The sequence below is a fragment of the Merops nubicus genome, unplaced genomic scaffold (assembly GCF_000691845.1).
Source record: "Merops nubicus isolate BGI_N331 unplaced genomic scaffold, ASM69184v1 scaffold155, whole genome shotgun sequence".
In the NCBI taxonomy this organism is placed as follows: domain Eukaryota; kingdom Metazoa; phylum Chordata; class Aves; order Coraciiformes; family Meropidae; genus Merops; species Merops nubicus.
In genome coordinates, this window is record NW_008608716.1 from 2,644 (window position 1) to 29,972 (window position 27,329).

Consider the following 27,329-nt stretch of genomic DNA (forward strand, 5'->3'; position numbering starts at 1 on the left):
TGCACTTGAATTTAGACAAAGGTAAAAAGCAAAGTTGAATTGGGTGATATTGCTAGTAAGAAGTCAATATATGAAGGTGTTCCCAAAGGAATGTGCGAGGACTGTCATTTTTTTGCTTTTAATAGATCTGTGCCTCTCTTTTAGGTTGCTGTTAACTTCAGTGTTATAGCATCAAAGAGAAATGGTTCTTTGTTCTCAGGCTGTTGTATTAGGTGGTAAAGTGAAGCATCCTTCATCTTGATGTCCAAAGAGGTTGATACTGTTAGAATGATCTGTGTGTTTTCTTGCTTGAAGCTGGTGGATATAAGCAACAAATAGCATTTGACACTTCTCAATCATATAAAGGACTATGCCCATGACTAATTTTATTAAGAAACCAGTTAGCTCCCACTGTAAATTTCAGCCTTTGTTTGCAGCAGTGTTACCACTTGAGCTACATGATGAAGTCACCTCCTTCCGAAGGTGGGAAGAGTTTTGAAATAGTGTTTACGTGTCCATTTTGTCTACCTCCTTATGCAAGATATTCTAAGGCTGAGTTTTTTAATGCTTTCTCTAGTAAGACTCTGAAACTTCTTTGTGGTGATTTCAGTCTCTCTTGAGACCTCAAGTCATTATAATTTTTAGGATGTTTATTATGCCACTCCACATAAAAAGTGCTTAATACCCTTGCTTTCAAAATGGTTCTTGCCTTATCTAAAATCTTCCTCCTAGTCCTTGTAAATTCAACAATCTTTTAATCACAGCCCCCAGCCTCCTTCATGTTTAGCAGCAAGCAGTAAGGAATAAAAAAGCATAAGTTTCCTCATGATATTTCCGAATTTGAGTCCAGTGTCCTAGGTCTGCTTTTTCAGGCAGTGCCTTGAATCTTTGTAGTGCTATAAAGTATTTCTTTGATAGTGCATTTGCATTCCTTAAACATGTTTCAGATTTTGATTATAATCTGGAGATATGCCACTGATTTATTTAAGTTCAGAATGGCTAAACCAAATTGTTTAGCTGAGGTTTGTTCTTACTTAGCTAACCAAGAGTGTAAACTGATGTGATTATACTCAAGGGTGCTGGCATGCACTGCACTGGTGCTCTTCAGTTTTTCTCAAGCTTTTTGCTTCTTCTATGAAGCAGATACCCTAGAAACAAAAAAAATAATAGTGGTCTTAAAAATGTAAACTGTTGACATAATGTGCGTGGTTATGTAGAGGTGAATGGACCTTATAAATAAGCAAAACAAAACAAAAAACACGGGGAGTTCTTTTTTGAAAGGCTGCTCTTTAAAACTGTGCACAGCTGCATGAGTTGGAGATGAGTAACAATTAATGCCTTGCTCGCTATGGGGGTTTTGGAAGTGAATTTCTTTGAGGAATACTTTTAAATGAGGAAAGAGATTCGGATACCTTCTGTTCATATCAAATCCAGAAATCTGGCAGTGTGGCCATCTGGGCAAAGTAGTAACATACCAGAATTACATAATTAAAAATGTAATGTTTAAACAAATGGTCTTTGTTTTAAGCATTATGATGTCCTCCATTAAAGATTTTAATACATCCTCATTAGGCTTTCAAACTGATACCTACAATGAATATTTGTCAGTAAGAGCAGAGTTAATGAGTTAAACATTGAAGGCATCTGTACAGAAGCCCTAGAGATTTTATTGCAACTGATGTAAATGAGTAACTGTTCAAATACAACGTCTGCTCTGAAAATCTTGAAGTGTGAGGTAGAAAGTCTCACATGGAAGATATCAAATATTATTCATGGTGGGTGTAGCCTGAGGGACCTGGGTTTTAGACTTACGGGTTGAATGGTTCTGTTTCCCAGTACTAACTTCAATGTGTTCTATTTCAGTTATGCAAAAGGAGACTTGGATATATCATACATCACTTCCAGAATTGCTGGTATGATCACTGTGTCTGTGTTAAGAATAATTTCTGATTTTTCTAATACATGAAAAAAAGAATACTTCACCTGGTGTTTGTTGTTCTGTCTTCAGTGATGTCCTTTCCAGCTGAAGGTGTAGAATCTGCTATCAAAAATAACATAGAAGATGTACGGTTATGTCTGGACTCCAAGCATCCTGGCCACTATGCTGTGTACAATCTCTCCCCAAGAACATACAGGCCTTCGAGATTCCATAATAGAGTGTGTATAGTTTTCCTTTATTTCTGTAAAAGGTCCTTCAGTGCCATGTCTTAATTCTACCTTTAGCTTTTTATTGTGAAATATGAAATATAATCAAAAGATACAAAAGTATAAACATAAGGTTAAAGGGTTACTTTCATTCTGCATGTCTTTGTTTTCAATCCAAACTTAACTGATAAAAGACTGATCTTTAATCTTACTGACTGAAGTCTGTTTCCTAGACTAGTGAAGTGATATGTTTGAGAACCTGTACAGGCACCTTACATGTTTCAGATTTATATGGACAATACTAAGCATAACTAAAAATCTTTTAAAAATTCAGAAATTTTCCTTTATCAGAGGCAGTACTTCGTTGGTGACTGATTTGCACAACCTGTTTACTGGACTTTCTCTTTGTCCCACTGTGTATGCTTTGGCTCCTGTATTGCTCAGACCTAGCTGACTGTTTGTTGCTACTGTCTTAAACATGGGTAGAGCTTACCTGAGCCTCTGCGAGCCTTTCTGGCTATTTCTCTGATACTAAGATGAAGACATATGCCTAATAACAAGATAGTGAGGACAGCTTGTTAGGTGTTGAGATACTAGACCACAGTGTCTGCTTCTAAATATGGTTCAGCTGTCCTGTAAGTAGCTTAAAAATGGAGACTGTTAGGGTGTTGAGTTGACTGGCAGTGGCTATATTAGACCTCAACTAAGGAGTCTGTAGTGATCATGCCCTTTCCTGACATTACTGACTGCCCAGAGAGTCTGGAAGCACTACTTGCTGCAGGAAACCCCTTTTGGGCCTTATCCTGTGGAGCCATTCTCAGTATTACTTCATTTATCCAAATTCAGTTACACTGTCAGGCTGAGGTGTGTTCAATATATTCTGTTCAGTGCTTGTCACTTTCTTCCTTTTCACTGAGAACCTGTAAACAACATGAAATATTGTCACACTTATAAAAAAAAAAAATACTGCCTCCTTGAGGAAGCAATCAACTTCGTTATCTGCAACTGTCTTTACCTACAACTCTGCATCTGGTTCAGTATGAGGTTCAGGCAGAGGCTGTTTGACATGGAAGGCAAAGCTTAATCATGCAAGAAGCCTCCTGCATGATTATTTGGAGCAGGTACCTCAGAGAAAGTTCTTCAGCAATGCTTTTTAGTGCTAGATTGCTGGAAAGTCTGCTGAGGCTGACATAAGACTCATTTATTCCTCATCCTACAAAGCTATCAGTCTGAGTTTATGGAATGATAAATTCCCTGGGGATTATTTTGGGTTGTGGAAGTCTGAGGTGCCTATCCAGTGACATTCCTATATGTGTTGCTGTTGTGAATGGTAACATAAGCCCAGCTAAAATCTACCAGTGTTTTGGAACTCTTCTGGTCTACATTTATCTTTTTGATACTAATTTTATCCCGTGGTCTTTGTTTTGCTGGGAAGAAATAGACCATAACTTGTCAAAACAATATAGAATCCTGCCTCCTTTATTGACTGGGAATATTTAGGAATTTTCTAGGAAACATTGTCATCTGTGTAAGAACAAAAAATTTTACTTGGAAGACAAAATCTTGAAATATATTGGTTTGTTTTTTTTTTTTCTGTCCTTTGAAACCCAGATGCATAATGAGTAACACTGACAGACTTAAATTCATTATTCAGTGCCGGGTGAGAGCGCCCACATGAGATGCTAAGGAAGCTTAGTTTTTTTTTAATGCCTGCCAAAGATTATTGTGCCAAGCCTTAAACTTGGTCAGGGGAAAACAGCTCCTGAAATTCTTAATTTTAACACTTTGCTTAGTAGCTGTTTATGAAATCATATATCCTTGCTTTCTGGCTGCACGCGATCTGTATGGATCTTTTGCAAATTTCTTTAACCTTAATTAAAGTTAATGGTAGTTTTGAAGTGTTCTCTGCTAGTTTTGAGTCCTGCTTGGAACAGGCTGTGCAGGCTCAATCATTCTGCTAACAATCAGAACAGCTTAAAACATAGCCGAAGGGAAAGAAGGTGATGTGTGGTATACATCTTGTACCAAAACTAGTGTTTGAGCACAAAGTAAATGGTAAATTGGAAGAAAACTCTCTTCTGTTTGCTGTTTTGAATACACTTGCTTTTCTAGACTGTTTTCAGGTTTGTAGCTGTAATGCTGCAACATGATTCTTCCACTGCTATGGTATTATTTGAGTGTGGTGAGACTCTGGAACAGGTTGCCCAGGGAAGTTGTGGGTGTTCCACCACTGTATGTGTTCAAGACCAGGTTGGATGGGGCTTTGTACAACCTGGTGCAGTAGGAGCTGGCCCTGTCCATGGCAGGGGGTGTTGGAACTCGGTGATCTTTTAAGGTTCCTTCCAACCCAAACCATTTTGCGATGCTATACTTGCCTTTGCTTTTGTTTATTCAATGGCGACTTTGCAGAAGCTTTCACTAACAAAAGAACACTCAATTTAAATCTCTCACATAGCAACACTTTCTGAAACTGACCTGTTTTAAATTAAAATACTAGAATACAGTGCAAAGCTGTAGGAGACTTTATACATCAGACAGTTTCTGTCAGCCTTTTTTTCTGAGCTTTCCACAAAAACCATCTCATGGAGAATTTTTGGATATACTCTGTCAGATTAGGTAATTCATCTCAGAATAACCCTTGAGCTCTTTTATCTGGGTTGGAAAACATGTTACTGATAGCGAAACTTGGTGTTCCACACTGGGCAATTGTGGTCCTGGGTAAAAAACAGGAAAAACTTGCTTTGCAAGTTGTCTTTTCTCTTGGCAGAGTATCTACTGTTCAGGTGTTGCAAGTGCTCAGGGATCAGGTTTCATATACTGCATTCTTACTGGACAGCTGATTTTAAGAGTGTAAGACTCTCAGTAGTGAAGCTGGTAACTTGGTAGTGTTTTGTGGCATTAAGTCAAAAGGAATGTTACTTAACGGGGGAGGCCCTTTGAATAAAGAATAAACATAAAATCGAACCAGGTCTTTCTGTGTTTTTGTAAGAATATGTGCACAAATGCAGATGAAAGCTTTATTCCTTGCTCTGAGAACATTTCAGACAGTAGTTGGAGTTGCTGGTACTTCTAGTGCAGTGAACTGTAGAGAAGACTGGAGTTTTATTACACTTCGTCCTATAAAGTGGTGTTTACGCTGCATGAGATTGCTTTTACTGAGCATCTTCCTTAAGTTCTACCTGAAGGTGGCACTGAAGTGTAAAATTGCCTATAATATATACAGTTTATAGAATGCAAATGTATGTGACCGTTTAAGCTCATTTCTCGCTTCACCTGTCTCTTTTATTGCAGGTTTCTGAATGCGGCTGGCCAGCTAGACGAGCCCCAAATCTTCAGAATCTTTACAGCATATGCAAGAATATGCATTTATGGCTGAAACAAGACCAGAAAAACGTTTGCATTGTGCATTGCCTTGTAAGAAATTTGGTTAAGTCTGAAGTTCTTTCCTCAATCCAGCTTTAAGTTGTGAATAAGGATGCTAATATTCACCTACTTTGTGAATATACTGGCTTTCTTCACTGTGACACTTGGGAGAAGCTCTACTGTTTTAGTGTTTGTTCTATTTTTTGTTCATGTTTTCTGAGTGACAGTGGGATGCACACCTCATTTTCCACTGCTCTCCATTTAAAATTTAATTTGCATTTAAAATGTAATTTCCTGCGCATTACAGAAGATAAACATGACAGTTGTTAAAGTTCTTATGATGCTGCTGGAAGGCATTCAAAACCTGTTTTTTGATGAGGCATAGTAGCCTAAAAAAGATTTATTAATCTGGCAGAGTGTACTTATTTGAACAGAGTTTTCCAAGGAAAAAAATCAGTTAATGCTAGCCCCTGAAAAAAAATTACATTTTCAATGTTCATGTGAGGTAAGGAATCTAATTATGTATTACTGTGATACTTACTGTCTCAGTATCATATGATTGCTAGTCAAATAGCTAAGAAGCAGATGTGATGAATTAGCACCAGTTTTTGTAATATTTTTCTCCTTAAGTGTTTCCTTTAAGGTACCTAATTCCTTTTCCTTAGGTGTGAAGGAATGTTTTATATATATTTGGTTGCGTGCCAGTTACAATATGAAAAACATCCATCAGAACTACTAGAAATAAGTGATAGCTGCAATATGTGTCTTGGACTCACCTAGATGGAAGTTTTTGTAGCTTTAGAAGCTAGGAAACTTAGTTTGGAAATTAATGCCTTGTCTGGTAGAGGTATAATGGTTTAGTCTAATACACTTTCTTGGGTAACAAAGTGTGAGAAATGCTTGTTGTAAAGTTGAAACTGCAACTAGGTGGCTGGGATTCAGAACCAGGTAGAGCTTCCTGGTCTCTTAATTTTTTTTCTGTAGCAGTTTGAAATAATGCAGTGTATTGTTAAATTTTTGTATTGTAATTTGAGTGGTCCAGAACAAACAGTTGAGAAGAAGGTAAATGGGAGTAATATTGATTTGCTGAACTGCCCTTCAAAGGTCTGGCTCTGATGGTGCTGGCAGACCTGTTAATTGATCTAAGTAATGGTTAGGATAGAAACCTGCCTTTGAAAGAAAAGCCTGTTAAAATAACTCGAGGAAGAATATTTCCTTTTTCTCCATTTTCACACTCATATACCAAATGACTGTAAAAAACCCTGTTCCATATTGCTAGCAAAAAACCCTGAGAGATCCTGTTCTGTCAAGCATTACCTCTTCTGAATCTTCTGTCTTTTATAACACAGGAGTGAATCCAGGATGTGTGTAGCTGTGGTCCCTGCAGAAAGAGAATCAATGTTTTAACTTCCTTCTTAGTTTTATGGCAAGCTGTTAATCTCGGGTAGTTTTAGTCAGAAGACTGAAGAGTTTAGTATGGCTTCTGAATCTTAGGACTTTTCTTGTAGTAGAAGTCTATGGTTACCAGCCAAAAATAGCATTGCACTTAAATTTCAGGGAACCAACTTAGAAGTGTGTATTAGTGATAGTAAGGTAATAAAAGTCAGTTGAAAATTTCAGGCAGCGTTAGGCTAAAGCAGTTATTCATGTCTGAGCAAGCAGATATGTAGTGTCTTTTGTGTTGTGTGGAAATCAAAGCAATTCACATCCAGATGCAAACTTCAGATCTAATGGTTGCACTGGACCTTGGACATCACAACATTAAAAGAAGACATAGCATGTTCTTCAGTAACTTCTGTATTGCTTTTTCAACTAGGTTTAATAACCAAGTCATTTCTCTTTTGTAGGATGGAAGGGCAGCATCTGCTGTTGTGGTTTGTTCTTTTCTGTGTTTCTGTCGCCTCTTCACTACTGCTGAGGCTGCAGTTTACATGTTCAGTATGAAACGATGTCCTCCTGGCATTTGGCCTTCTCATAAAAGGTAACAGGATCAGTCTGAAGGGTACTGCTGAGGAAAGTAGTTATGCAGTTGTGAATATGCTACTTTTTTTTAGGATGCTTTTTAGGAAGATAAATTATTTCAGTAGTGTCACGTTTGACCAGCAAAATACTTGGAAAAACAGATGTATCATGAGTAGGGGAGGTAGTTCTGAATTTTGTGAGTTCTGGAGTTACTCATGTTCTTATCAAAAGAGAATCAAGTATGACCTGTACTGAAGAAATGTTAGGAATTAAGTCAAGGGTATGAAGGGCTTCTGAATGCTCTCTTAAGTATAAAATCCTCTTCCACATGTGTAAGACTTATTCAGTGTTTACTAGTTTATTATAATAGGTTTTACTGTGTCAGTAAAAGTTCTGTGGAAAGACCAATAATTTCTGGCAGTCTTCTCTGTTTAGGTAAGAGAGCCTTCTGCTTTTTAATGGAGTGCATGCAGAGCTGACTTTCATATACTTTGACAAATGCTTTGAACTGGTTATTTGATTTAATTTTATAGATATTATAACCATAAAGTCTCAGTAACTGTTGACACGACTAGGAAGGGTGTTTCCTATAAAAAGGGTTAGATGTAGGAAGGTGAGAAATAAGAATTAGTTAAGCATAAATGATAGATTTAATTTGAGTTTATTTAATGGGTCCTCTACAGAATAACATTAATAGGATAAATATAAAGCCCTTAGGAAGCTTTTACTTGCTAGCTTCAGAACTGCTGTTCAGCTTTGGTCCTTTATGTGTAAGATAGAAAATAAAGAATTTTCAGAGTCTGGTGTTTTAAGGACTTCGGAAACAGTAGCTAGTTTGCTTTACAAGTGAATATGTGTAAAGCAAGAGACATAAGACAATGTCTGGAAAGTGCAGATGAGTTCGTATACAGTGCTGTATTCAATTTTCTGGACAATCTAGTTTTTCTGTTGTGATGTAGCTATCAGGCTTTTGTATGGAAAGTGTTGCTCTCCTTAAGTTGAGAGACTGGCTAAGGTCATAAGTATTTCTCCCTATCTCTATTTAATTTTCCTTTTGTGAAATTATATCAGATTTGAGAATCTGTTTGCTGGGAGTGTTAAGTCTTCCCAGTGTTTTACTGTTAATTGCTTGTCACTGCTCAGTGGCTGGATGTGAACGCAAGTAACACACCTGTGTGATCACCTGCTTTTAGAATGTGGTTCTCTGGCTAAAAGAGTACCTTTTGATTTTGGCAGGTATATTGAATACATGTGTGACATGATGGCTGAAGAACCCATTATTCCTCACAGCAAGCCTATCCTTGTGAGATCGATCATCATGACTCCAGTTCCTCTTTTCAGTAAGCAGCGAAATGGCTGCAGGCCTTTTTGTGAGGTTTATGTGGGAGATGAGAGGGTAACCACTACCTCCCAGGAATATGACAAAATGAAGTAAGTACAAGTTATGATTTGCTCTGAAACAGCATGTTATATTTTTCTAGACTAACTTAAATATGAAGTCCTTACTGTGAGGAGAAAGCGTGATTTTGCATATGCCAGTTGACCAGAAAGCTTATTTAACGTGTGGAACAGGTCCTCTGTCTGTTTAGCTGATCTTGAAACGTAAATCATGGTGAAGAGATAACACGGTTATACTAGCAGCTTGGATCTATTCCTGTGGAAAGTGGGGATGATGGTGGGGTGGCACAGGGGGCACTGGGAGTCGGGGGTGTGCAAGACCCTCTTTCCTGTCACTCCATGTGATGTGAACTAGGAAGACTTGATTTCCTGGTGTATGTGGACTGGACTGAACATCACGTCTGAGTCATGGAAACAGTAAGGGTTCCCCAGGCACATGAGATCTAGGGGGAGTACTTACTAGCCCCTGTACAGCTCTGGTGTCTGCTGTTGCAGTACAGCAGAGGAATCGCAAATGGCTCTAGTAGTATTGCATGTAGATAGTCACGGGCAGGGGAACAATGAGAGACTACCCAAGTCCTTGGTTTCCTATAAATCCAAGCCCCTTAAGGAATGTAATGAAGAGCAGCAACAGAAACAGCTGTAGGGTGTTATAATAGTGTTTCCCCCTCTTTCCTTATTGCTGTCCCTCAGTGGGGGTCCTAACATACTGCAGCAGTGCAGCTGCAGTTTCTCTCTGCACTTCTTTTTTGAAGCAGCTGTCTTCATAATATCCTGTCTCTTGCATTTCTCATCTGCTCCTTGAAGACCTATTTCTGCCATAGTTCATTTGAGGATTATAGGTCTGGATGTGACTGCTGTAGTCAACTGTTAATCTTGAGGTTTTTGAGCAGCTTTTATGTTTTATCATTTAGAGTTAATTTCTTCTCCATAATAAGAACTTGAAAAAGACTTTTATAGGTTGATACTGAAGGGCAGGGAGAAACCTAACTAAGCATAAGGTAATGCACTTTAAAAAAAAAAAAAAAAAAAAGAAAAATATTAAACTGTTGGGTTTTTTTCTTCAGGGAGTTTAAAATCGAAGATGGGAAAGCAGTCATTCCACTAGGTATAACAGTCCAGGGAGATGTTCTTATTGTGATCTATCATGCCAGGTCAACACTAGGAGGCCGACTACAAGCCAAGGTAATGATAAACTCAACAGCCTACATGAACTATTTCCCTTCTGTTCCTGCAATTTTCATACTTATATTTGTGATCTTAAGTACAAGGCTTTATTTGTTGTTCTTTCTTCAAAGAAATGTGTGAGGTTTTCATGTACTTGAGAATTCAGCCTTTTCAAGCCTAGTAAGTATGTCCATTCTTAGTGCTCTGCATGTAGATGCTTTAGTAAGCATTTCTGGACAGTAGTGATAGTTATATTTGCAGAAAACCTCTAGCTAGTTTTGAGGCACTGACTCAAAGTTAAGTTGCACAAAAAGCTAGAACTTCTAAAATCTGTACCCACAAACTGCAACCAAGGGAAAAATACCACCCAACAGAAAGGTTTTTTTAAAATTCTATTATATAGATGCAAGATCACAAAAAACTTTATAATGAAGCCTGTTCTCAAATTTCGAAAGAAGCAGCATGTGGGGTTTTATTTCAGATGAGTAACCCAAATTAAACCTGGAGATCCATGTAAAAAATAGGAAGTAATAGTGCAAAGTTCAGAATAACATGGAGTGTTGTGAAAATCCAGGGGTTCTTTAGGCAGTTTCCATACACTTGGACAAACAAGCATATTTTATATGTATCTGTCATTACTGAAGTGAATGGTTTTCCCCATTACTTTTTTCTTTATGGAGGAAGGTGAGTGTCAAATCTTGTCACGTTGCAGAGGTTCAGGACTTTCTTAGTGTTCCCAGAGAGCTATGGGCCAAATGTTCCAGAACAACTCGAAACTGGAAGCTCAGTGAAATGATTCTCTAATGTGCAAAAATACCTACTGTATGTTTCAAGGTCATCAGTGAAGAAGGCATGAAGCTGGGGAAAATTCAGCCAAGGTTAGGTTCTACACCTTGTGCAATCTTGGTTTTACAGTGGTTTCCCTGGCATTTATTCACTAACTGGAAAAGGTTAGAATTTTCTTATGAATCTGCTATACCACATGATTTACCACTGTGTTTGTGGTGATCCAAGATTGGAGCTTTGGTGGTACAATATTAAATATGTCCTTAGTTTTATATACTGTAAATTGCCCCCTGAAGCTCTCTGTAGAACTCTTACATCAACCATTTCCATATTGCTGTTAAGTGCCTAGACCTGGACATGACGAATGTCTGAACTTGCTCACAGTTAATTTGAGGGAGGATTTTGTTTATCTTCTAGGAAATGTCTTGCATAGCAAGGAAATAAGAAAACAGATTTAACAAGGTGTTCAGGTTTTCCCATTTAGTTCAGGGGAGGGATGGATGGATCAGAGAAACTCTTGAGTGTGTCCATGTTCCTCTTGTACTGAGGAGCCCAGCACTGGACACAGGACATCAGGTGCTGCCTTACCAAGTGCTAGATAGAGGGGAAAGATCACCTCCCTCAATCTGCTGCCAGTGCTTTACTTTGCCTCTGGTTACAATGTTCAGTAAATGCTCATTTGTAAGTAAAGGTTTTGTAATGCAACTTTATATCATTTACTGCACTGTTTCTGTATGTCGTCTTCTGTAAGGACTGAAAAGATTCTTCCGTGTGTGTTGTAATGAAAGCCAGGGAAGAAATGCATTGTGGATTTCTCAGTTTGCTGTAATTTTGATTTGTGCAAGACTAGGAGCTACATGAATCTTCTGTAGTAGCATATTCTGGACTCTTGCATGCTGATCTTGTATGGAAAGTAGTTTTTCTGTCAGCAGGAGAAAGAAGTAGGGAAGTGAAATGATTAAAATGATGCAGTTTGGAAAAGCTCTGCAATTCTGACTGGTATGAATGACTGACTTAAAGCTGCACAGGAAAAGAACTCTCTGCATAAGAGCAATAAGTACACTTAGGAAGTGTGCTTGTAAATATGCTACATTTTAAACTGTTCTGAATGGGCTTCTTTATATATGACATATATTTTTTGATTACTCTGTTGCACAAGGACTGTGTCTGAGTGTATGCTATTCAGAAAAATAAGCCTTACAGTTTCAGCCTCTAGAACAGGATCTGGAAATATTCAAGAGACTTTGATAGTTTGAGGTTAGTGATGAGACCTATCTGGTTCAAGATCTTTTGGGTTGTTTCTGGTAGTAATAGATCTAAGTTCTGTCTTAAACTACATTTAACTATCTCAAGGTAAAGCATGCATTAAATTGAAAAGGTAGCAAAACAAACACTTCAAAACATTTTAATACTGAAAATCTTTATATTATGTTAAGGGCAAACCACTGTGCATACTATTCAACCTCAAGTTGCACCAGAGGAGGCTTAGATTAGACGTTGAGAAAAATTTCTTTACTCAAATGGCTGTAAAGCACTGGAACAGGTTGCCCAAGGAGTTGGAGTCACCTGCCCTGGATGTATTTAAAAGACATGTAGATGTGGTGTTTAGGGACATGGTTTAGTGGTGACCTGTCAGTGCTGGGTTAACAGTTGGGCTTGATGATCTTAAAGGTATCTTCCAACTGAAACAATTATATGATTTATGCAGTTTCCCTGTATTTCTTGTTTTCAACAGATGGCTTCCATGAAGATGTTTCAGATTCAGTTCCACACAGGTTTTGTGCCCCGAAATGCCACCACGGTGAAGTTTGCCAAGTATGTTGACGTTCTGTTGTAGGAGACTGGAAGAAGTTTTCTCTGAAGCTGTTTAACCTGCGAAACCAGCATATGGTGGGGGGAGGAAATAAAGTCAGTGTAGGAAATAATCTTATTGCAATCAAAGTAACCTAACTTGGTTTTGTCACCTGAAGAAAAGTGAAGGTTTTGTTAATGATACAAAAAAAGCCCTTCTGTACCAAAATACCATCTGTTTAAAATATATGGAAAAAGTAAGCAAGTACAGCATGTTTTAAGCCTTATACTAGTTGTTTTAAAGTTTTGTCTTAGACTGCAGTGAATTTAGTCTAATCTGCCATCAGCATCAAGACTCTACTTGTATGCATCTTTGCAGGTATGATCTGGATGCCTGTGACATACAAGAAAAATATCCTGATTTATTTCAAGTAAATCTGGAAGTAGAGGTGGAACCCAGAGACAGACCTAGCTGTGAACAGCCACCGTGGGATAACATGAATATAAAGGGTCTGAATCCCAAGATCCTTTTCTCTACCCGAGAGGAACAACAAGAGATTTTATCAAAATTTGGTAATGCATTTCTTGAAAAACTAGAGAACATGATAAAGTTTCTAACGTACTTAGTGTGTGAGGCTTTTGTTCCATTTGTGTCATTCCTTTACATGAAAGAAATTTAAAAGAGGTGTTTTTGTAACTATTACCGAAAGTTTTGTGTTGTGTAAAGTAAATTATCCTTCAGTAATGGATATAATTATCCTTGTCTTACCTCCACGGTCATTACACTTGCTTGCTTTAAAACCATATGGCAAACGGAATTGTGACAGCTGGGGTTTATATGCAAAATGTCTTGTATTTGGCTAAATTGGCACCATTATCATTTAATTTAAAATATCTGAGCATCACAGACAGTCTTAACTAAACATGTTTTATTCGAGTTCCTGCTTCTGTATAGATAATGTTGTAACTCAATTTCTTAACTTTTCCTAATGTATTCCAGTAAACACTTAATATTTTTAATACTACATATTCTTTGCTTCATCTGTAGATGCCTGCATTAATTCCAGTTAATACTGTTCAGTATCTTTCTTCTCCTGGTATCAATAATGAGCTTTGAGATGTTCACTAAGGCTCTTAAGCCTTCTTTGTGCTTTCAGAACAACTAGCATAATGGAAATTATTGTGGTGGTTTTACTACACCAACCAAGATCTTACACTCTGCTCTTAATATGTTATATCATAATTACATTTCTTTTCACATAAGGTAGTTGCTGCTGTCTTTTTTTTTTTTTTTTAAGCAGGATAGGTTTGGTTTGTATTATGATTTTAGTAGTTTTCTGTTTTAAGAAACGTAAGGAATAATTAATTGCAGCATAGTGTATTGCTTAACTCCTTTGAACTGTTTAACAACTCCATGTTCTTCTCTGGCTCTATACTCTGGGTTTTTACTACTGCTGCATTTGCTCTTTTCTGATGTGCTATTCTGTATTGCAGAAGTTATTCATAGCTCTTGCATGTTTTAGAGGATTGTTGGTACAAGTGAGGTGTTAATTATATTTTTCCTACAAATGTAAACTGAATACTTGAATGCTTTGCTATGAGTCTGACTTAATTTAATGTTATAGTTGCAAATAGGTTCTTACCAGCTTTTGCACTGGACACAAAGTTAATAATGTTGATTTCCAATGAGGATTGGTGGTGGGAATTTGGCTTTGCAGAGTAATAGATATTTTGAGACACTTGTCTTGCTATAGGAGTCAGTCTGCAAGTCAGATACAAGCTACTATATCAGGACTGACTTTTTAGAAGTTTCTCTCTAAGGATTCTGGCCCAATTTATTTTATAGGGAAACCAGAACTGCCTAGACAACCAGGTTCAACTGCACAATACGAAGCAGAAGCATCCCAGCTGGAGCAGTCTTCAGAAAGTGCACCTACTGATACAGAATCCCCACACAGCAGTAGTACTGATGCAAATAACTTCTTTCACTCTCTGGACTGGAAAGGTACAGGTTATCCTTTGAAGGAACTATTTGCTGTATGTTTATACATACAACTGTATGTTGTATGTTCTGCGTTTGTTGTCTTCTACTGAGCACTTAAGCTTTATGCAATAAAAATCACTAGATCACCAGAAAAAGCTATTTAAAGAGTGAGCTCTGTAGATTTAACAGGTGGCCATTCTGTTTCATTTGGATAAACACCAAGTAATGGGTATTGTGTATAATTTAAATGCTGAACTAATTTTTAATTTTTCTGCAAAAATCGTAACCTTAAAGGTCTGCAAGGAAGCTTTTGCATTCCCAGAGCCCCAGTTAGGCTGGCTGATGAACAGAGCAAACAAAGTAGAGTAGCCAGTGAGGTCCAGATCAGCATGTATGGACTGAGAAAATTAAACTTTATAGTGCATATTAAGTCCTTTTTCTGGTTTCTACCTTGTTAGAAAAAAATGTCAGTAACTACTTATGCTGTTATTGAATGCTGTCATTGAAGCAGCAGTTACTGAGTGATCTTCTAAGCCATAAGTGGTACCATGTCCTGAGGTAAAAGTCCAAGTAAGTCCTATTTTGGAAAGATTTGTAATACCTGCCCTTGCAGAGTGGCAAGTATGGTAGTGAGCTGCCCCTGTGCCTGCCCTGTACAAGGAGGTGGTATACAACAGTTCTCTTTTTATCAATTCTTCTGTGAGCTTTGATTAATTAAGGGTTGATTTCATATGATCTCAGCATATAATCTGCTTTATCCTAGCTGTCAGAAGAATCCTGGTAATCTAAAACTGTTACTTCTTTTTATTCAAGAAGGAAAAAGTCCGGAAAGTGGAGTAGAGGACAGTTCATCTAAAAATGATCGTGTTCAACTATCTGATGACAGGGAGGAGAGTGATCCTTCAGATGAGGAATTCCCTACATTTCCAGGTGAAGAAAGCGCAAGTGTAGTAACTGTTGATGAAAAAGACACTATTACTCCAGAAGGAGAATTGCTTTTTGAAGCCAGTTTTGAAACTCCATCTGCACCATTGCAAACATCTCTACCTGAAGAGAATGTAGACTTACTGGGACTAGACTCCAATATTTCACCTGAGCAGAAACAACCCATCTCAGAAGTGAACTCCTTATCAAGCAATGCGGACTTGTTGAACAATCTATTTGTGGATAATGCACCACAGACTTCAGAACAGCCCACTGGAGATCTTCTCGGCCAAGGAACAGATTTCTTTTTCAGTGGTCAGTGTCGAGCTGCTGCTCCGGGTACCTCTTCAGCAGCAGCCAGGTCCTCAGGTATGGAAATTTAACATCATTACTCTTTGGCAGGCCAACAGATGAAAACTGCTGCTTGCAAGTGCTTAGAAAAATGTCTACCATGGTTGATCAGTACAGCTAAGACATGTTGCTCTCTAGTAAGAATCTGCATAGAATAGGCATTTTTACTGCATGGGGAGAAACTGCTGTATGTCCAGGTATTTTTGTTACATTGCCCATTTGCTATTAGCTTTAAACCATGTTAACAGAGAAGTGTCAAATTTTTAATTTAAAAGAGATTCAATATTTTTTAAAAACCCATACCTTTCACAAACAAATGCTATATGCAAGATCATGTTCTAAATCCACATGTAAATAACTCCTCTAGTTGGGGCATAGAATTGTAATAACTGCTGTCTTTCACTATACATTAAGTGATAGCTTTAGCTGTGTAACAGAGCTGTGCTGGTTAGGTGATGTGCAGAAACAAACTTTGTAGCTCTGGGAGTGTTCTAAGGCAGTCATGCTTATTATGGGTTGTGCTGCTGGGTGCAAGGGGAGTCTCTCCTCCAAACTTGCACACCAAGGGAACAGACAGTGAGGATTATATAGGGTAAAATCATGCATATTCATTAGGTTTCACAAGAATAGGTGGGAACATTAGAATTGTTATATTACCAATATATATTATATTACCAGTCCTGCTCCAGATCTTTGGCCAATTGATTCCCAAAGAGAGCTGGGCTGTTTTTGAACCCCTGGGGTAGCACTGTCCATGTAAGCTGTGTCTTCCATCCTGATTGTGGGTTTTGCCACGCAAAGGCAAACAAAGGCTGGCTTTCTGGGCTCAAAGGTAGGCAGAAGAAAGCATCCTTTAGATCCAGTACAGTAAACCAAGCCAATTTGGAGTTTAATTTGGTCAGTAAAGTATACAGATTTGCCACTACAGGATATTAAGTCCCCAGTTATTTTGTTGATAGCTCTGAGATCTTGGACTATCCTATAACTTTGTCTGGCTTTTTAATTGGCAGAATGGAAGTGTTGTACTCTGACTCACATTCTGTCAATAGCCCATTCTCAATGAAATTTTCAATAACTGGTCAAATTCCCTCTGTCTTCCATTCTCAGGGGATACTGTTTAATCCTAGCTGGTCTTGTTCCTGGTTTTACCTTTACCACTATCAGCAGTGTAGTTCTGGCCTTTCCTGGCACTTCTGAAACTCATGCTCCTGGATATACTTGATTTTGTGTCTCCTCAGGTATTCTGGCTTTAACTGGGGTGTCTATGAAGGCTAAACTTAGGATTTCTATTAATTGTTTGTTCCTTACATTACAACTCTATTTTTCGTTTCCTAAACTATATTTCTGCTTCAAATTTTTCTAGGAAATCTCGTCCCAATAAGGGTTTCCGTGAATTTGGCATGCATAAGAATTTATGTACTTCCAATTGTTTTCCCAGTTCAAAGTTAAGATGTTTCAGGAAGTATGACCTTTTGCTCTGGCCAGTAGCTTCCTTTACTGTTACAAAATCATTGTCCACAGGTGTCAAAGCTTGATTCAAAACCAAAAAAAGTTGCTCCCGTGTCCACCAAGAATTCTAACTCTTGTTGTAATTTCTCTGGCTCTAATATAACCAGTGGATCCGCTAGGGTAGATTCCCCAGGTCCCTGTCAATCTTCTTTGACATGAGCTTGTACCCTGCTTCTTCCTTTTTGTCTCTGGGCACTCGGTTCTGCCAATGTCCTTGTCGTTTACAGCAGGCACACTGGTTTCTGCCCAGGGGCCTTCCTTGTCCACCTTGTCTCAGTTCTCTGCCTTCTGGTAGTGCAGCTATCAGTATCCTCCTATCTTTCCTCTTGTCCTACTCTCTGTCGATTTCAACTTTTGCATCTTCCTTTGAATATCACTTGCTGATTACCCTATAAACAAAGACACTAACTGTTGAATTCCCACTTATGACCCCAGGTCCAGGGGAGTGTGGTTTCCCATAGTATCTCGTAATTTGTCAAGGAATTGGGTAGGGGTTTCCTTCGGTCGCTGCCGGATAGCATATATCGCTGACCAATTGATGGTTTTCGGAATTGTGCTTTCTATTCCTTTTATTACCCAATTTCTGTAGGCAACCAGTGCCCTTGTGGGGACTGATCGATTTGGATCCCAGTGTGGATCTTGAAGGGGAAAATGATCTTTTACATCCTCCCCCTTTCCTCTAATTTGATCCTCAGCTATGTCCTGAGTAGTTTTCAAAGCTAATTGTTTCTGTTTCTGTCAGTCTGTTAACAACAGTATATCATTCCAATTAGGGTTGTGCTGTTTAACTAGAAACTTGAAATGCCTGGACACTCCCACAGGATCATTCCAGTAGTTGTGAGCCACACTTTTCCAGGTTTCCAGGTCAAAGGAAGAAAACAGCACTTTAGTCAGGACTGGCTCGCCACTGGGTCCTGCTGCCTCCCTCAGAGGTGCCTGTGCTGTCATTCCATCCCTTTTAGTTCTAGGACGACAACTAAAAATCCCATCTCCTTCCAGTATGTTAAAATACACCCTAAAGGGCTTGCTTTTACAACCTCCTTACTCTATTTAGTCCCCATTGCATGTATTGACACAAAACGTGTTCAAAGTTTGGGTTAGGGTTAGTAGAGTTGAATTTCCACGCTCTGGCAATAAAGATGCCGCTCTGATTTACTTCCTGGGATTGCCCCTTTGAACACCGGGCCATTGTAGTGGTTTGCAGCATCTGCACTGGGTACACAGAGAAGGGGGAGGCTTCCCCTGAGTCAGTTGCTACCTCTCTCTTGTATTTTGTTCGCTTTGTGCGTCTCCGGCCGTGCCCCTCGCGGGGAAGCGGAGCGGCGGATCAGAACTCCACACTCACTTTGCAGCTGAGCTACTATCAGTCGCTGTTATTCACACGTGCACTCGCTGCCATACATTAAATGTTAATTACAGTTATAACCCTTGTTGATGCTTAGGTTGACCAATGCTGCACTCAGTTTATACTACACATGGTACCAGGCACTTGCCATTTATCTTAAGGTTGTCTATCATAATTATATGAAAGGATCCAAGTTACTGTGAGGACAAGGATAACGACAGTTGCTTCCCCTCCCTCCCCCCCCCAAATTCTGGGGATTCTGGGGATCCCAGGGACTCAAGCCCTTACTGCCCCTACTACCTAGGGCCCTACCACCCAGGGGAGAGCTTTCGCTCTTTCACCTTGTGTAGGACATCTCCTCACGACTTACAGGTCCCCCTCAAGCCCACTTACCTGGTCTGCTGATGGTCCTTGTCTGCTCCTGCAGTGATCGGGCAAGGGAGGCAGTTCTTCCCAGAGAAGTCCTCAAGGCATTAGGTTTTGCAAGAATAGGTGGGAACATTATAATTATTTCCGAAACTCATTATCATAAGTGTCCACCCACTCGTGCACGCACATTGCTTCCTGGTGGCTGTGGGCCGGGGTCTTCAGGATAAAGGCTCCGAGTCTTCCTCAGGGTTGAACTCTTTTCCTTTGTTCTGAGAGCATGCAAAGCATCCATTGTTTTTGCAAGAATAAGCTGTTGTAACCAAATAGTTCCTGTCAACCTTGAAAGACGCCCATCTTATCAAGAAGTTTCAGTCCCTCCTGTCTGCCTGTTCAGCATTAATCACACAGTTTGCCAGGGTTTTAACAACACATGAGCAGTTTATCTTGCATCTTGCCCAATTTTTGGGGCTTAGTGCGTAAACGAGTAGTTGTTCATCACACATTCTACACCAGTATGTGACCTAACTGACATTTGTGGAGGACAAGCATGTAAGCGTGAGGCTTGACTATAGCTGAGAGTATTAATTGCTTATTTCATAGGTCAGATGGCTGTGTGGAATTGTTGAGTGCTAATCACAGAAGACTGCTGGGCCAGTGAAAATCTTGTAGATTACTGTTAAAACCAATGTAATGGTACTGCTAGAAGGAGTTTTCTTGCTGTTTTTACTGGTGTTGTTGGCAGGTCTGTATCCTGAAAGAGAATGTTACACACTGCCACCTGTTTGGTAAAACCAGGTGGTTTAGTTCAGAGGTTCTGTTCCTCTGAGCAATGGATAGTGAGCTCTATGTCACATGACCAGCCTTTTGGGAATAGCAGTTCTCTCCCTGAAGTTAACAGTAAGATTTTTGGGAACATTAGCCAAATACTCTGGGAAACTGCTTAGCTTATTCGCACAAAGATAATTTGGAGTAAAAGCTTTAAGTGGTTTTTTAAATGCATTTAGGTGATTTGAAGTATCTTTCTTTTGAAGCAGTTCAGGAACTTTGTTACTGCAGTCAATGGAGAAATCAATTTACCTTTACATAGGCAGAAGTCTGTAAAAGAGAAGCTTTATTACTTTACCTTAATTTAACTATGCCTGTTTTATATCTATTCCATAAAGCACCTGGGCAGTAGTAATGTATGTGTCATGTTCTACCTTCAAAATGACGAAGAGAAATGTAATGGCAGAAGTGAGAGTATTTGGCCACTGCTGTATTTCAGCTGCACATTAAACTTGTACTTGAGGTTTTGTGTATGTGCAATGCTGTAGAAAGGCAGTTTGAGGACAGTCTAGGGTTTGTTTTTTGAAGCATTCCTGAGTCCTCTGCAATGTGGTCATTACCTCAGGATATGCTAGAGCACTATGGCAGGTTTATTCCTTCTCTTCAGCTTCTGAGTGAACCTGGCAGAAGTCCTTGGGCTCTTGAGAATTTTGACCCTAGAGGGCAGCAGAACCGGGAGGATCTCCAGGCGTGATTCCAGCCGGCTGTCACGTGCTACCCCATGCTGACTATAAATACTCTTCCAATTAGTTTTTTCTTCGTTGTGATCAGGAGAGACCTGTTGAAAGCCTTGCTTCTCTTGGCTTGCATTCTTGAGTTGACGTGCTTTCTGCCCCAGCATCACCAATGCCTTCAAGTCAAAATGGTAGTATGAATGTTTTACTCGATATGCTTTTTAGTAGCTTAGTAACCTGTTTTGCTTGAATTCTTTGGACTTTTGGCATTATAGAGTATTTTCCAAAGGTAATCCTTTTATTTGTTTTCAGATGATCACTCAAATTTAAGTTGCATTTTATGTAGATGAAATAAGGAATGTCATTAAGTGTGTGCAGCCTTGCTGAGGATTTGTTTGAAGATGTAGCTGTTAATACTGTGTATGGCTGAAATACTGCTCCTACCAAAGTGAAAGTACAGATGTCTGGAGGAAGGGACAGATAGTGACTCTTCGGCACAAAAAATTATCAGAATGCTGCTGCAGTTACCAATGTGAACTTGAATCTGTGTCCCCAGAAGAGGAAGGCTTTTCAACTTTTTTTTTTAAACCTAAAATTTTCATAAAATAATTTTGCTTTGTACTTCTTTTTCAGCCGATCCTTTTGACCCATTCACCATGTCATCAAGTTCAGAAAATCAAGCCCTGTCGGGTCCAGACCTCTTTGGGGACTTTCTTAATCCAAGTTCAACATCTACAGCTAGTACAGTTCCTTCCACACACAGTTCACTTCCACCTTCTTCCAGCTCAGATTTGTTAAATTTAGGTAAGTATGCTTTTGGTGTGCTGTTTCTCCACAGTTTCTGCTGCTCTGTGCATTTGTCTTTCAGCTTAGTCAAGGTAGATTAGTGTCTTGATAGATCCATTTGTGACTGCTGTTTTAATTAGCTTGTGTTCTGGGAACACAGATATAGATGCAGCCAGTAGCAAAGGTTTCCTGTACAATGGCATATTAGTATATATGATGCAAGAGGATTTCTAGCATTGTTAACCCTCTGTTAGGAGCTGGAGTTTTCTCTAAGATCTCTCAGAACTTAGGGTACACAAACATCTGCAGACTTACTTCCTAGATGGCAGAATGCTGTTTTGATTGTATTCAGGTTTTAAAGATTGTCTGCAAGACTTGGAAAAGAAATTAGCAAGTCACGTTATAGTATAGCCAGTTCTTAAAATGCAAGCTGAGGCTAGCTTGGACCTGCTTGACCTGAATGCATTCTGGTAATATACTTAGAGTACATTATGTAATACTTTAATCTTATTTGTTTCATTTGATTTCTCTGATGTATTCTTAGTGAAAAATTCTTGTATTCTTTTACTCATACATTTATGTTAAAACTCTATTCATCTTATAAAAAAAAAAAAACTTTGTGATGTGTTTGGTCTTCCCCTATCTCCATCCTAAGCATCTTATTTCCAACTGTTACTACATTTGGCTGTAATGCTTTTACTATGAATGAGTAAATGTGAGTGAAAGGACATGATAACTAGTAACTGGAGAAGGAAGGTGAAATGAAAGCATGTTCTCAAAAGACATATTTGGAAGAACTGTGCTAAGTGAGCTGGAGAAAGTGCAAACATGAGATCATGAAAGTGAGAAATAATTTTAAACTCACAAAAATAAATTGGTAGTAATGTCAGTGTTCATTCAAAATCAGCTGCAGTAATGAGATATGGTGAGTCTGTTGTGTCTAAGTGTCCAGAATTAAATTTTAGTGATAAGATTTCTTTGATAGTAAATTACTAAACCTCTATAGATACCAGGAGAAAGTCTGTTTCTGTGAACACAGATTCAAGAATGAGGATATTAAGCTGGTGTTTTTCAGTGTGGATTGAAATTTAAAATCATGGGAGTTTTAAAATGTCATTTCAATTTGTAGGAAAGGTAGTTCTTAAAAAGCATCTGGTCTGTTAAAGCATTTTTCCTGTAATATGAAAATGTTGAGCAGTTGCTGCTAAATGGCAATGTGTAACTAGGTAACTGAGTTTTCTGTGAAAAGCTGAAGTAATTTGGCAAAGAAGCTAGTAGATGGGATGACTGTTCATTTCACAACTGATTAACATCCTCTTAAGATCACACTTGCAAAAACAATGTGGAATATCAGTTTTTCCTTAGTAGGTATCTGTACAGTGAGCATTTCTGAGAACAATTCTTGGATATGCAAGAAGCAGGTTGTCTCTAAAGCAAGTTGAATGGGGAATATATTTCTCTCTGTGAGAATAAACTGATCTGATCAAAAGATAGCAGGAGATCTAGAAAGTGACCAAAGCAAAAGACTGGAAGGTGATCAGAAGAAACCTGAGTGGCTGGTGTAGCCTTCTGAGTAGAAGTCAGTTCCTGTGATGACTGTTTTCAGTGTAAGGCTTTAGACAAGGTTAAAAAAAAAAACTTTCCTCACACTAAACCAGCCTCTTGGTTCAGAGGAAATCCTGTTGTCCTCTGTGATTAAAGGATTTCCTGTAGAGATGACAAGTTACATAAAGAAAACCTAATGTGAAGTTGTGTGGAGGATGTAATAGAACACAAGTCTCTTATTTTGGGAAGCTGAGAATCTGATCTGTGATCTGATTACCACCAACTTATTCTTACATTTGCTTTGAGCAGTGTTAGCACAGAACTATGCTCTTGACCTCCTGTGGTTCGCTGCTGTACAGCTAAGGATTTACAAATGTGTGCAATAAAGAACTTCAAGGACAAGCAGCCATGGATCTGCCTGCCCGTGATCTCGATTGCTTCCACTTTTGGCATATTTAGCTGTGCTTCATGTTTCACCCTTTCTTCAGATACTCTGCTCCTTTACCCTAATCAGCTCCATTCTGCGAGGTTACAAAGATAGCACCTATGGCACATGGTTTTGTCATACCTCTTCAAAATGTACAGAACTCAGAGTATCATTTTGCCTACGCTGTTTCGTGACAATAAAATCTATAGTAACATCCAAGTTGTACAACTAGAAAGAATATAGCATTATATAAACAGTATCTTTTATTTATATAGCAACATGTAAACAGTTCTAGGAGGAACGTCATATCTGTTCAGTAAATTGTACAACGTACTCTATTGTTTCAGGTTTTTCTGATGAAAGTGTAGTGGATGTGTGAGCTTTTACTGATCATAGTGAATTTACTGCTGTACATAGCAGTAGGCTACTCCCTGTTTTTTTTCAGGCTGGGGGAGGTCATGAGCTCGTCTTCTCTTAAATCAGCAGTTATAAAACACCTGAGTCCTGTAGTGTGTTCTCATCTTTCAGATGCATTCAGCTGTAGTTTATCATTTCTCTCAGCTTGGGTTCTATCATATTTCTTTAAGTGGTAATTCATGCCCTTGTGAAAAGCCTTGTAATAGCAGAGATCGTAAGCCAAAATTATTTTTATCTTTACAATTAATACTGATGTTAGGTCAAGACCCACTTAATGTTTGGGAGTGCCATATGCTACAGCAAATTTCTAAACTGATGAACAGACACTTTTGGACACTTAGTTTATAGCCATTGACACCACTGTGTAATGGACAGCAGGGGTCCTGATTTCTGAGGCTAGTACATACTGTTTCTCCCATGGTTTGAGAGGCAGGAAGATGAGGCTTAAGTCTGGAGAAAAGGACTGAACATTTTCTCATGCCTTCAGAAGACTTTGGCAGCCACTTCATGCATCTTATTCTGGTGTTTTCCTTTGCATGCTGCAAAGATGACTCTGCTGTGGTACAGACTCTTGGCAGACATTTTTTTGCAGAGTGATGTGCTTTCTTTGCAACTGCAAGATTTAAGTATAAATAGAATTAGCGGACTGAGGTGGTGAAGGGGGTATTTGCTTCAAATTATTTCCTCAAATAAGATAAAATAGCATCTGTGATTTACTATCAATATTCAGACAAATAAAGTTAAGAAGTTGAGAAGTGAAAAGCCATGATGCGGTAGTCAAAGACTCCAAAGCATCAAAATGTATGCTTGTAAGGATGGCAGGATTAAATTTCCAAGGTCTAGGTAAATATCTTAGAACACCACTAAACATATTGGTTTTGCATTCTGAATTGCTCTCATTCTGAAGGTGGCTCACCTCATGCTGTGTGTCAGTGAGAAAGGGGGGCAGCATTTAAAAGCATCGAGGTGGACAGTTAGAACCCTTGTTGGATGTTACCTCCATCAGAAGTTCGTGGAAGCACCCTTGCATCATTTTGAATGCAGTGGTTTCATTGTCTGTTTTCACCTGGCGTGGTGGTTTTGCTTTGCATGTAGAAAAGCACCTTTTACCCATGGAGCTTCTCAGCCTTTTCCCAGAAGAGATCATTCTTCCTGTGTCCTCGTCTCTAATTATATGCGTTCACTCCAGTATTGACCTTAAGAGGGCTGTTAGTTTGTCAGGAGCTCTCTTAGTCATATGAGGCCTGGGGAAGGCAAACCTGCAGTTGGAAGTGACCTGGCTCTTCCTGTGTGGTACCCAGGCTGATGGTGATATGGAAAGCCATGTCACAAAGCACTGCTGCTTCCTGGTTACCTGCTGCGTTGTCTGGATCAGCAGCGAGTCCTAAAGCCATCCCTTAGCTAGTCCATTTTCCCAGGAGACCTGAACTGTTACGTCAGTAGAGTTGCCTCTGCACAAAAGTATCTTCTCTGAAGTGCATGGGATGTTTCAAGTACAAGTGAAAGAATTCTGATGGTAAAACCCTCCTGAGTCCTGCTTAAGACTGTGTGATTGTTAGGGAGAAATTTATGAAAGCCATGTAGTTGCCCATTGTAGCTGACAGTGTATATACCACTGTTCTGTGGTATAGACAAAATACCCATTATTGTGGTGGTTCTCTTAAAAGAATAATCAAAAGATTTCTTTTTTTCTTCTGTAGGGAATTTGACACCAGAGCCAGCTAAAATACTGTCTTCTACAAGCCAGCCAGACCTCTTAGGTGGATGGGATTCTTGGGCAGATTCCTCAGTAACCAGTAATGTAGCATCACCACAGTTGAAGCCTCTTTTTGAAGGTAATAAAAAAATTAAATCCTTCCACTAGAGAGAACAAGGAGTACTACAGACTTGGTCAGTTTAATCACCTGAAAACTGCTGAATGTGTCTTCATGCCTTATTACTTTGTTGCTTGAAGGACTCCATGCTCTTGTGCTTAAATGCCCCATTAGTAAGGGACTCATGGAAAACTACACAAGTTCAAGACAGAGGAACCCAGTAATTTCTGCTTTTTATACTAACGGTGATTCTTGTCATGTTAAAAGATGTCATGGAGCAGAATGATGGGGAGGTTTACACAAAGTGTTGTGGAAATAATACTTCTATTAGTTCTCTCAATTTCCAAATAGACCAAGTACATAACATGTTTACTTATTACACAGGTCAAGCTTTTACCACGGGCAGCCAGTCCAGTGTGTCTCCAGGTCTGTCTTTCAGCCAGGCTAAGTCTCAGAACTTTGATCCTTTTGCTGATCTTGCCAATCTTGGATCTGGTCTTCCAGGTAAGATTTTACTTTTAACAGACAATACTTAATGCCTCTACAGTTTTATTTCCTTCTTGTACCAAAAAAATATAACTGATAGCTTTTAGAAAGGAAAGCACTTCCTTTTAGTTGTTAACAACCAGATTGAGGCAGTGGCTGGGAGCAAACAAATAAAAAGGAAAGACTGAATCTTTACAGGGAATGTGTGAAAGATCCAGAATAGCATTTCAGAAGGTAACCACAGCTGTGAATTAGAAGCAGTATAAATAATGCTTCAGAGCCTAGTTGAGAAGGTAGGAGAGATCAGAGCTTGCTGATCAGTAGCTAGGCATGAAATTTCGTATTTATCATTGATTGATCCGGTGCTGTGATTCATATAAAATGAAAGCTGGACTAAATGTTAGATCCAAAGTGACAGTAGTTTTGCTTTAAAATCAATACTTCTTTTTTAATTCAGTAGGCCTTTCTAGCTCCACTACTCAAATCTGTCCTGTTTGTAAGATGAGCACAAATCAAGCCCATAGTTACACACCAGTAGCATGAGCATCATGAACATGTGTCAGGTTGCAGTGCTATGCACAGAAAGTTATGGAAGATGAGACACATCACAGTAACACTTGTCGCAGGATGTTATATTCACACCGGACTCGTGAATTAGCCCTACAGCATTCTCAAACAGCAGAAAAACTAAGAGCAATAAGAAGAGCTGAGGTCCTTGTATTTCAGGACCGTGCAGCCATAGCAAGTAGCTGATTTGTAGCTGTTACATGTGACTAGTTGCCAAGAGTCCAAGGAACGATTTGGAACAGCAGCCTGTAGTTGCTGAGTTGCAGAAATGTACTTTTCCTGGAGCTTGGAGCTGAGAGAGGTTTTATCCCATTGCCTTGGCAGTTAGCATTGTGTATTGGATTGAGTGGCCTGTTGGTGAAATTGTCTCATATAAGCACAAGGTAACACACAATGTTTGACTTCTTTATGTTGCCTTTGCATGATTACTTCCGAAATTATAGTGTTGAAGCAGTACCAGTGAGGTGGCTCTGCTCTAAAAAATTTACAAAAAATTTCCTAGGTTAATAATTCAGTTTAATACAGACTTGTTAAATCCATAAATAGTGTGACAGAAAAAAAAAATCAGTTTATCTTTGACTTGGAGATGCAGGCATAGCACACACTGAACCAGTGGAAGAAATTGTACTGATTTTCGTAGGGTTTCGATCAATTAATTACTCTCAGTTAACTTTCAGTAGGAAAAGCGACTCAGCCTGGTGGCTGAGCTAAAGGA

At 39.0% G+C, this 27,329-nt stretch overlaps 1 protein-coding gene across 1 annotated transcript; it reads left to right on the plus strand.

Moving 5' to 3' along the window:
* Positions 1 to 349: 349 nt before the first annotated feature.
* LOC103772964 (cyclin-G-associated kinase-like) lies at positions 350 to 26,065 on the plus strand (the record flags this gene model as incomplete). Its single annotated transcript, XM_008940309.1, has 14 exons — positions 350 to 462; positions 1,843 to 1,892; positions 1,988 to 2,136; positions 5,416 to 5,538; positions 7,335 to 7,468; positions 8,686 to 8,880; positions 9,915 to 10,032; positions 12,536 to 12,615; positions 12,971 to 13,164; positions 14,438 to 14,596; positions 15,389 to 15,868; positions 21,206 to 21,376; positions 25,448 to 25,582; positions 25,946 to 26,065. Coding segments are annotated over exons 1-14 (2,221 nt in total), but the record flags the coding sequence as incomplete, so codon positions are not given.
* Between the last annotated feature and the right edge of the window lie 1,264 nt (positions 26,066 to 27,329).